This window comes from Lepeophtheirus salmonis, chromosome 7 (genome assembly GCF_016086655.4).
Source record: "Lepeophtheirus salmonis chromosome 7, UVic_Lsal_1.4, whole genome shotgun sequence".
NCBI lineage: Eukaryota > Metazoa > Arthropoda > Copepoda > Siphonostomatoida > Caligidae > Lepeophtheirus > Lepeophtheirus salmonis.
The window spans coordinates 7,991,867-8,003,024 of NC_052137.2; the positions used below are offsets into that span (position 1 = coordinate 7,991,867).

The window sequence follows — 11,158 nt, forward strand, 5'->3', positions numbered from 1 at the left end:
GAAGAAAATTGCTACATAGATTGAGACAAAAAAGATCTGTTCACGGTTGGAATATGATAACATTTGGACCTACAGTCGGATATTGCGATTTGGACCAAGATAAGATCAATTCGAAGACGAATAGGAGGAAAATTCTACTGTTAAGCGAAACAAAATACTTTTTTTCTTTTTTATCTCATCCTCATTCACTCTGGTAAATGGATCCTAACTAACAAACTAAAAAAATAAATTGAGTGTCCAAAGAGTGGAGCTCATTTGTGCCAAATAACAAAAAAAAAATGAATAAAACTACTGCCCAGGGCTATTTTGTATTCTTTTCTTTCACATTGCCAAGAAAACAAGTATTATCAAAAAATAATAAAAATATATAGCAATCTACTCACGAAAGAAAAAGACAACACTAAGGAGAGAGGGCATTCAAGAGGAAGGGGAGACCGAGAGAGTTATAATTTACCCACAAAAATGATTCATGTCCACCCTATTGGTTATTCTCATTATTTAACTACATTATGAGGCAATTTAGTATTTAAAAAAACATTTAATTAATGGTCCTATCATTTCATTACGCACTTATTATATATTTACAAGTAATATAACTGCGTCATTTCAGCTTTAAATATGCCACAGAATACTTATTAATGAGGATTTTTCCATAAAAAAGGTCGAAAATGACATCATCTTCAATATTCAATTAATACATTCTGTTCCTCAGAACTATTCTAAACTCTTTATTTTAACACCTATTCAACTCATTTTTGGATTGTAATTTGTACAATTTGCTTGTACAAGTGATTTATCACCTGTACACGATTAGAGCGGTTTGAATTTTGATTACGGCTAGTGCTCATGAAAATGTTGTTATCTAGAAGTCAAATTATTAAAAAAGGCAAAAATCTTCACTTAGTAGAATTTATAAATACTTTGAAGAATTTTTTTAGTTATTTTGCATTAAATAATTTTGATGGACATTTTTTTTTTTTTTTACATATAAGAAGTGTAAAAAAGGGTTTTTTTTTCTAATATGTGTTGTATGGAACAAAAATACAAAAAAAAAGTTGGGGAAAATGTTCTTACATTTTCAAAAAGGAAAGATCCCAATTTCCCAATTTTCTTATAATATTTTTATTCCTTTTTTTTTGCTCCATATGGTAGCTTTAGAAAAAAACTGTATTAATCTTTTTTATAGGTTAGAATAATGTATATCATCATAAATTATTGTAAAATAGTGATTAATTCTTTATTTAAATCTTTGTTGACGATATAAATAACTTTTGTATCCTTTTGCACACTTTGAACTAGATCTACTGCCTAAAGAGGACATTGTAGTAAAATGAAATTTTGCATTGGTTATTTTATTTACACATGACAACTTTTCCAAACTAGCAGTAATGGAATTTTGAAAAAAGTTGAAAAAAAACCCCCACCCTAAAATACATATTACCACTTCAAAGCGAGAATGTTTGTTAGCAAAGCCAAGGCCCAGAGAAGCGTCGTGAGTCAACTTATCTTATCTACAATTATTCTAATCTCCTGAAATACATTTGAAATTAAATCTTAAACACTTTGAAAGGTCTATTTATTTGTTTTCCAAAAATATTATTTATTCTACTTAAATTAAAAGAATTTTCCAACTCTTTCAACTAATCCTGACTAAAGGAACACAATTAATGTTTTATTGCTATTTATTTATTCGGTCCATTAGAGTCATAGGGCCAGTCCGTAGGACTTATATTTCTCGACCTGATTAAAAAAAAAGAAGTCAAGTTGAGTTACAACATCAAGAGCCAAACTTTATAAATTTAAAAACTTATATGCAGGACTGAATTGGACAGAACCGAAACGTAACAATACGAGACTTCCGCTTTAGTCCTCAAAAAGACTGACGCAATAATAGTCCCAACATTTGACGAGCTGCATTCAAATGTCATTTGTAGAATCGTTATTGACTTGTATAACTTTTCAATAAATTCAAACAATAGCAGACATCAGTTGGTGCACAGTGTTAAATTTTCGCATGTACAAGTTAACCCAGCTCTGAGTAATTGAGCCAATAGTTGTCCAAATACCCGTCTTCCCTATGATCATGTGTATGAAGAAAAAAATCTCACATAATAAAAGATAAACTCTCTCCTGTGTTTTTTATCCAGGGTAAAAATAATCCTTTTTATGCTTTCTTCAACATGCAAAACAATCAGATTTTCTTGTTGCTCTTCCTTTGTTCAGCTGTATGAACCCTTCATTAATATGTTTCATATATACAGATTAGGAGTGATGCAAAAAAATGAAAGGATTAATTAAATTTTAAAGAGGATTTGTATTCAAGTCCTCTTGCTGCGCTCATGGTGAGAGACCATTGTTGATCTATTTATAAATGCTATACAATGTTTGAAGACTATTAATAGCAGAGATATATATAGAGCTTGTTCATTGGGACGTCAGTGTTGTTGATGTGGACCATTTTGGGGGCCGAAACAAACCAAGTTGAATCAGAATCAAAGGACTTCCTTCATTAATATTAAGGAAAATTATTGAACTATTCGATTTTAAATGGGACTAAGAAACTAAGGGACGGAAACCTTTTTGTCCCTCAAAAATGTAGCCCTATATTGTCCAGTCTTATTAATATATCAGACATCCACATTATTTCAGGCCCTTGGTTTTGTAATTTAAAGTCAAAAAAGGAAGAAAAAAATTTGAAAAATCTATACCTTTTCACAAAGGATTTTAAAAATTAAACTTCAAATATATATTTTTTTTATTCAAAAATCCATAGATATTCTTAAAAAATTAAGAGCTGTTCATAAAAGATACATTTTTTGGGAAAATAATTGCAAATATTCAGTTTTTTGAAAAAAAAAAAAAAAAAAAAAGAAGTCCATAGCTATTCAAAGAAAAAATTTAATTTTTTGGAGAAAAATTTCAAAAATGGGAGGTGGGAACTAGCAATAATTGTACAGCCTTGTATTGAACTCCATTTTTTATTCATACAGCAATTTGATGAAGTTTCATCAAGATAAATTTAAAATTTGTCCATTTGATGTAGTAAAATATTAACTTTGAGCCCCCAAGATGGCCTCTCCTTCAATTACATATATGAAGAGATTGATGGCGTTTGTGAAACGCTCTGTTGTTAGGACATACAAGATTGAGAGTAACATCAAAGAAGCTCAGAAAAATGATTTTTATTTTTTTCAGGAACTATTGTTGTAAAATTTCTTTCAGCAAAAATTGTCTAGAAACAATATTTGACGAGTCATTTGAGAAAAAAAGTTACTTCAAGTCATGTCTATCTCTCTATTCACAGAAGCAAACACAAGTTAGATGATGATTAATAATATAAAAATTAAGAACATTCATATAAAATACATTAGGGTGAGCTTTTTTTTTTTAATTCAGGAAATATTATAGCTTCAAGAACTCAGTCTGTTTGTTTTTTTGTTTACTAAAGATATCATTTTCAAATTTTAAACACTTTTGAAGAATATTTAAAAGTTGTTAATTTTTTTTTTTTTGAAATTTCCCAATGGTGGCTCTGTGTCTATATTGTCTATACACTTAAATTCTAGATTCTCATAAAAATCTATAAAATATGTTAGTATAGATAGTATCTTTTTGGTTAAACTAAATTTGTTATGTTAATTTTAAACTGAAAAAGTATAAAATTTCACATTTGAAGGACTGTTAACCTACATTTAAATATTATGAATACCTTTATCATTAGACCAAAAATAACATTTTGACATAACTAAAGGGTCAACATTTGGACAATTTAAAAAATAAGCTCAACAAATAATGTATGTATACATTTGTTAGTGTTGAGACGTGTTCTTTTTTAAGGTCGGTCTTAAGTAATATCTTTTTAGACCGAAATTTAATCGTTCACAATTTATTGGCCGATTTCCTGATTTATAAGCGGTACAAAAACTTGGTTAATATTAACTTCATATTACTTAATTGTGCCCATATCCACCATTTTAAAACATGAATGACGTCATCAACCATTCATCTAAAAATCGCTAATGTCTGAATTTTATGCGATATCTTAGTAAGACGGATCCAAAACAAATTTCTGCTTGAAAGTGGTCAACATCGAACATCTTTAAATAACCAAATGAACCGGTCCACTAAAAATCATAAAGCCCTACAACCGGGCTAGGATTTTCAGACCGAGTCTCCCAACACTAATATTTATTTATATAAGGATTACTTTCTTTTAATTTGATAATAAAACTGTTGATATCAAATTCAAACACTTTTAAATACATATTGTATAAAAAATTGCCTTTGAGTACTGTTGTGCGAGCTCTTATTTAGGACTGAAGGCTGGAGTACAGTCTGGTCCAGTTTAGTTCGGGATATCAGTCCTAAAATCATAAAGTTGATGACGTCAATCAAAACTACTTATAACTACGTAATTTAAAAATCATTCGACGGAAATATCATATTTATTTTCAAGATTCAAATGAAGGAAATGAAAGACGATTTTTCCGGTTTAATGATTTAATGATATGTAAAGTAAAGAACGGAAGAAGACTTATGAGAAATTAAGAGGATTTATTCTTCAAAGTACTGTGTAAAATTTACACATATATCACACCTGCAATTAGGTACTTTGATTCCCTTCGTTCTTCCTGAACAAAATAACACATTAGTATATGTAAGTCTCTAACTATTATCAGCTGTGAAAATCAATTCCATTACTAGACAGATGGACTCTCTATTCATCTATGTAGAGTGTAGCCTCTAGGTACTTGATCCATGATTAGTGAGGTAGGGAATACAAAGTGCTTTTTTTTTTTTTTTTGCAAATAGTCTTAATTACTAATCCAATCGATCAATCCATTTCAATTATTGTTCCTTTCCTATAAATAAAAAATGTTGTGTTGGTCCATATTTATTCGGTCTAGTTCAGTCCAGTCTAAAAACCGGTCTTATCAGTCTTTGGGACCGTTTCCTTAATACTTTAGGGTCTGAGGACGTTCCGTACTAGAAGGTCTTATCAGTCTTTGGGACCTGTGCTGAAGACTATTGTTCCATAGGACAGTCAGTAATACAACTGATGAAACAAAGAAGAAATTAAGTTGAGTGACATCATGAAGTTTTACGTCTAAAATGCGGGACTTAACGTCATTAGACAGAGACTGAATTAGTCCTAAACAAAGACAAACACAAGACTATCAATGTATATATATATATTAGTGTTGGGTTTCGGTCTGAATCTCCTAGACCGATGTGAGACCCTTATGATTTTTAGCAGACCGAACTCATCTCCTTTAAAGAAGGACAGAGTGAACCTGTATCAAAGAAAAATTCGCTATAGATCGGTCCTAATAGCATAATTTTGTCTGGACTGTTCTCATTTAAAAACGGTATAGAAGTATTCTATATATTAATTATTAATGATGTCAGTTGTGGGTTTCAAAAGCATAAACATCGAAATATACAATAACTTCATATTTGAGGTAATCATTTTTGTACAACTCATAAATCAGGAGTGGAGAAAAAAAATGGTTTTCAGATTGATACTGAATAAAATCAGTTTATTTATTGAGACCAAAAAAATCAGTCCATGGCTTGAAAATGATACGTTTCGGGCTAAGGTATGCGATCACGATCCAAATAAGTAGAGAAAAAGTAACTTTTCATGAAGAATAAATATATATAAACCGTCAACACAAAAGGAGGCTACAATAATTTTTAACAACAAATTTTTCAAAGTAATCCCTTGGGTGCGTCTTCAAATTTCACTTTGAAAGTAGCCCAAAGTCTATTATTACAACCAAATAATGATACATTTTATTTGAAAGGGGCCATATCGGGCCAATATAAGTTAAGACTTCAAATAAAGGTTCTATAACCAAAATTCTGGGGTATCCTAATTCATCCCATAAATTTGGATACAAAGTCTGTTATTGACTGAAATATATTTCCGATAAACATTGGATTCTATGTAATATGAAGGAAAAAAAAAGGATTTTTTCCTTCTTTTTTTTTTGTTCAATATTCTTTTTATTTTGACGCAGCACATATTATGTATAATGAACATAACTCGACATACAAAAAAAACAAAAAAACAGAGGAAGTTCAGCAGCACACGCTGCTGAAGTTACAAAATACTTGAACCACGCACATTTAACGGACTTTTCTCCAAAATAAAGAAAAGAAAACTGTTGGATTTTTTTTTTTCACTACCTACCTTAAAGCATAAAAAACAAAATAATATTGTACTTATTAGCTCTTTAAAACCCCTCATGTAAAATAAAAGAGAAGGTGATTTGGGATGAGGTCAAAGACACGTACGATATACTTATTTATAAAATGATTGGTATTTAAGTTTGTAAAATATGACAATTCAGTATATATTAGTACAAGTACGTCTCATGAATAGAGTGGTGTCGTTACTTATTTTGGGCTCAGGACTGCAATTCAGTCGAGTCCGACTTGCCGATCCTTAATGAATGTCAAATCCATCCTTCATGATGTTATTGAGGTCTTTTTGCACATCTTGCTTATGTTAGTTACAACTTGTACAGGAGATATACAACGTCAAACTACAATCAGGGTTGGTCAACAAAACGTGGACTGTTAATTTTTCCATTAATACATGAATTTTTAGTGGTTTTTTTTTTTGACATTCTGGTTGAACCATCCTTTGTGCATAAAGAGACTATAATAAACATTTCGTCATCTGGTCATCATAAGTGAGCAAGAAGCCAAAAGGCAGCACATCTACGATCTTCTAGATGTTAATCTCGAAGCATGGTTTTCAAGGTGGATAAGATGGAGAAGATCTCTCCAGGAAAGCAAAAAGTGGAGGGTATAATTTAAGGAGGGATTCAGAGTTCCTATGCAGCATTGTGAAAAAGTTCAAAGAAGATCCTACCAAATCGATTGATCAACAACTTCTGCATCACTGCTAAGATCATCAGGAGGGCCGTTAAGACCAACTTGGGATTGTCTTAATACAATAGAACCCCACGCCACCTTCTGAAAGAAGTCATGAAGGCTCAAGATGTAAAGAAGCAAAGAAATGTGGCCCCCTTCCTCACCCCATTTGAACCAGCTGTATTTTCCTATGTGAGCCACATAGGAGAGAGAATCCAACACAACTTCAAACCCAAATCCGGACTCAATGAAGAAAGCCTCGTAGCTACGTGGAACAACTTGTTATCAACTCCTACAAGCCCTTCCAGCGACGTGTAAAGACTGATTGATGATGAAGTTAGCTATATTGAGTGACCTATTTTGCAAAGCCCTGGTGTACAAATTTTAGTGTATTTGAAAATACAAAATTATTAAAGTATTTCCAAAGCAACTTCTCGAGTATGCGTTACACTCACCAACCCTGTATGTATTGGTTTTAAACGACCAATAGGTGGGCAAATTTATTTATTTATTTTAAGTTGCCCATCAAACTATAACAAAACAAAAAATCCACCCCAAAACACAACTAATAATGATGTATGAGTTTGTTTTGTTATTATTATGAAAGGACGTTTCAAGGATGATAGCCAGCCCCAGGGGGAATCCTCCACCGCTCATAAACCATAACAAAATTGAAGGAAATGAAATTAGGGAAATGAAAGTTTTCTTCATTTGTCAACCTTTTATCTTTATTTTTTGTTAGAATTATGTTATTTACCTTTTGGAATCAACAGTTTCTTTATTAGGTCGTACCTTTTTTTCTCATTTTCATCCAACAACCAACCCTCCTATATATATATATATACATTTAATTGTACTTTACATATAAATATAGAAAGAAATGAAGAGAGACGCTCCGTTTACGTACAGCTGCAACTGTCAAAATACCCTGTGTTGTACGGAGACCCGATCTCACCTGTATCTCTACCTTATTGCATATGAAAGTGGGTAAAGTGGAAGTAAATTTTGATTATGACTAGTGTGGAAAAGTTGTAATATGTTATGAAAATCACCTATGTAAAACTTCATTGCCTTACGATGTGATTTTTAGGAAGCACATCTCGCTCAAAGTTTGTAGGGATACAAAACCTCTTTATTTTGTCTATAAAGACTAAAAGAACGCATTAATCATAACTTTGCATAAATGTATTTTGATGGAGAATATTCTCACCTATAAAAAATATTAATAAAGTTTGTTTTAATTTGAGAATAACAAAAGAAAATTGGGATTTTTCCTTTTTGACAATGTAAAAAAAAAAAAATGCGCGCTATACGCAGATCATCAAATCTTCTTAACTTTTTATTGAAAAAGAAAACTTCTTTTAAGACTTTTTATATGTTAAAAAATGTTTATCAAAACTATTTAGTTCGGAATAACTAAAAATATATTCTTATAATATATATTTACTATGGAAAAAAGAGTTTTTGCCTTTTTTTCTTCATTTTATCTAGATCTGCGACCTAAAGACTTCGAAGGACAATGCCACTTAAAATAGGTTATTTTATTACTATATCACAAAATTATATAATTTATAATTTAGGGCTAGCAGAAATAATAAAATCATGACCGGACTTAGAAGAGACGAAAACGGTCCGTGACTTATATTTCTGTCAACGGACTAAAATACTCGACCAAACCCATGAAATAAATCCGTTTCAGACAAATAAACAAAACCACTAATTAGGAATATTTCATTTTCTAAAAATACAGAAAATATTAGACCAAGTTTCATGTTGTAAGCTGATGATTATTAGTTTTAATCATATATAATAAACAACTATACAAAACTCATAATTTTTTAACAATTTCTTTCTTTACAAAACGAAATATCGTTCCAGATCCGTCTAGAAAAAACAAAACATAATTTCAGACCGAACCAGCATAAAACTCCGTATCGAACCGAGTCTCAACACTTTGAAGAAATGCCTTAAAACTAATATACCTAGCAAATTACTTATTTATGTAGAATTACAGTAGACGACTAATACCCCTAAGTAATGATAACGTAGGGTACAGACTCTGCAAGAGGGGGAGACTCCGTCTTCAGGTAAAAATATATATGTAGGTATATATATACAAAAAGAAGAAGAAAAGAACAGAAAATCAGCGTTGGTAGGGGGGTTAAAAAAACATGGCAGAGAGCAAGAACCAATCTTTACAAAGTACTCAAATATATACACACACAGAGATACAGAACGTAAGGAAATGAGCGAATCCCCACTGTTTAAAGAAGAAAAAAAAATTAATAAAACCCTGCAAATCTTGATAATGTACATAGTTTTTTTTTTTTTTTAAAGAAACGATGACGTTTACAAAAACAATAATAATCCATCTGTCTCTCTTTCCGGCTTCCGGTCTTGGACTTGCTAAATTTAGACCCTCATTGAATAAACACTATGTATATACGTTACATATATACATGGCAGACCAACCTAATAAGGGTCCACTTTACTGAAAAAGGGCTCAAACCCTATGATTAGGTATCTTAGGCGCTTACTTTTACACTAATAATTACTCATCATGGAAGAATAAAAAACAACCAGAAGAAGAACGATAAAAACAAAACGCGAGAGTAGAAGCAAAACATATCATTAAGATGGAAGAAAATGACATGGGCCACTCTCTGTAGTAATGGATGCTCGAGACACAGCGAACTGGAAATATGCAATGCTGTTTTCTAATATATGTAATTTAAATAGGGGAAAAATAATCACATTTCCAGACTTTTAGTTTAATTAAATTTTTTAGAACTTCCAAGCAACAACGCCCAGCGTCAAAACATTGATATTCTACCCCATTAAATCATTTAAGATACAAAAAAAAAGACTACTCTCTTACTTGAATTACTCGATACGTAGTCCGTGTTGATTTTAGCTCTTTGATTCTCTCCCCAGGGATCGTGGGAGAATCCTACAGAGGCTAAGGTCCATAGGATCAAGGAAATTCCTTGTAGTTTAATGTTCATGCTGGGATTTTGTCTGTTTTCTTGCTGTTTTCCAAGAAGAAACGTTGTTGATTAAACTATATAGCTGTTGTTTTTTGACGTAGGTTTTCCTTTGCAGGATGAGGGATTCAAAGGTATAAATTATTCACACTTTTACGTCACTCTAACATTTTTACACGAATAATTAAAAAAAAAAAAATTTTTTTTAAACACGAATAATTGCTGTTGTAATAACACCACTTTTGATTTGATATATATGTTCATTCACTGGACGGTACAACTCCCTTGACTCACACGTTCGAATATTACAAACAAACTAATTCCCTACGCTTGAAAAAATAAACGCGTTAGCATTGTAAGTAAAGAGAGCACGGGACGTAGTAGAAAAAGAGTGCGCGCACCCTCTATCCCGCGGGCGTGTGTACATAAACGTACTAAGGTAAAGGAATTAGTCTTGCGCAACTCTCTCCTATAATTTCCCACTTTTTTCTCTCTTTTATTCTCGAATTGTAAACAAAATTGTTATCGTAACATAACAAAAAAAAAATATTCCTTGTTTAATTTAGGATATTATTTATTATGTGAACTAATGAAATAAAAAACCCGGGAGCAGCTTGCGTAATTCTCTACGGGTTATGACCTACTTTTCCCAACCCCTTTTTTTATAAATAATTTCTTCTTTTATGAACCCCGGCGGAGTATTAATTTATATATGTCTTTCGGTAATTAAAACTACATACAAATATTTCCATAATTATGATCATTTATCATTTAAATCCACTTGAAGAAAATTAGTCAGTGCTTCAGGATGGGTCATTCTACACTGACAAGTCGTTTGCAAATGGTAGAACGGTCTGATACTTTATAAATTATAGTTTGACCGATCTAATTCCATTTTTGGGATATATTTCGGATATGTTAAGGCTTCCTCCAAATAACAAAAAAAAAAATTAAGTGGACTTCAGTTGGGCGTCAGAACTATAGGTGTCAAAGTGCCATTGCCCCCCCCCCCCCAACATTTTGTAAAAAATTTATAGTAACCAAAATATAAAACATTCATATACCGGAAAAAAAAATCAAATGCATCATTTTCGAAAGAAAAATCCTTATTTTTTAAATGTTATTTCTTCAAATTTAGTCTCCTTTGACAAATTAAACTCTAAAATTTAAAGAAAAGTTTCCATTAAATTTGACAGTTATACATTAAAACAACTTTTTCGTCGAAATTGTTCAAAAAGCACAACGGCCCACCCCTACTAAAAATATATCCTGAAAACGATGCTGTGCTT

General features: G+C 31.4%; 1 protein-coding gene across 5 annotated transcripts in view; it reads right to left on the bottom strand.

Moving 5' to 3' along the window:
- Positions 1 to 10,197, bottom strand: part of LOC121121374 (semaphorin-1A) — a 29,958-nt gene extending 19,761 nt beyond the window's left edge. For 3 of the 5 annotated variants that reach the window (XM_040716268.2, XM_040716267.2, XM_071889842.1), the window contains exon 1: positions 9,764 to 10,189. In XM_040716268.2, coding sequence (XP_040572202.1) covers positions 9,764 to 9,890 — 127 coding nt within the window. In that variant the 5' untranslated portion in view covers positions 9,891 to 10,189. Of the gene's footprint in view, positions 1 to 9,763 lie in introns of all 5 variants that reach the window. The other 2 variants (XM_071889841.1, XM_071889840.1) reach the window with 2 other exon arrangements.
- Between the last annotated feature and the right edge of the window lie 961 nt (positions 10,198 to 11,158).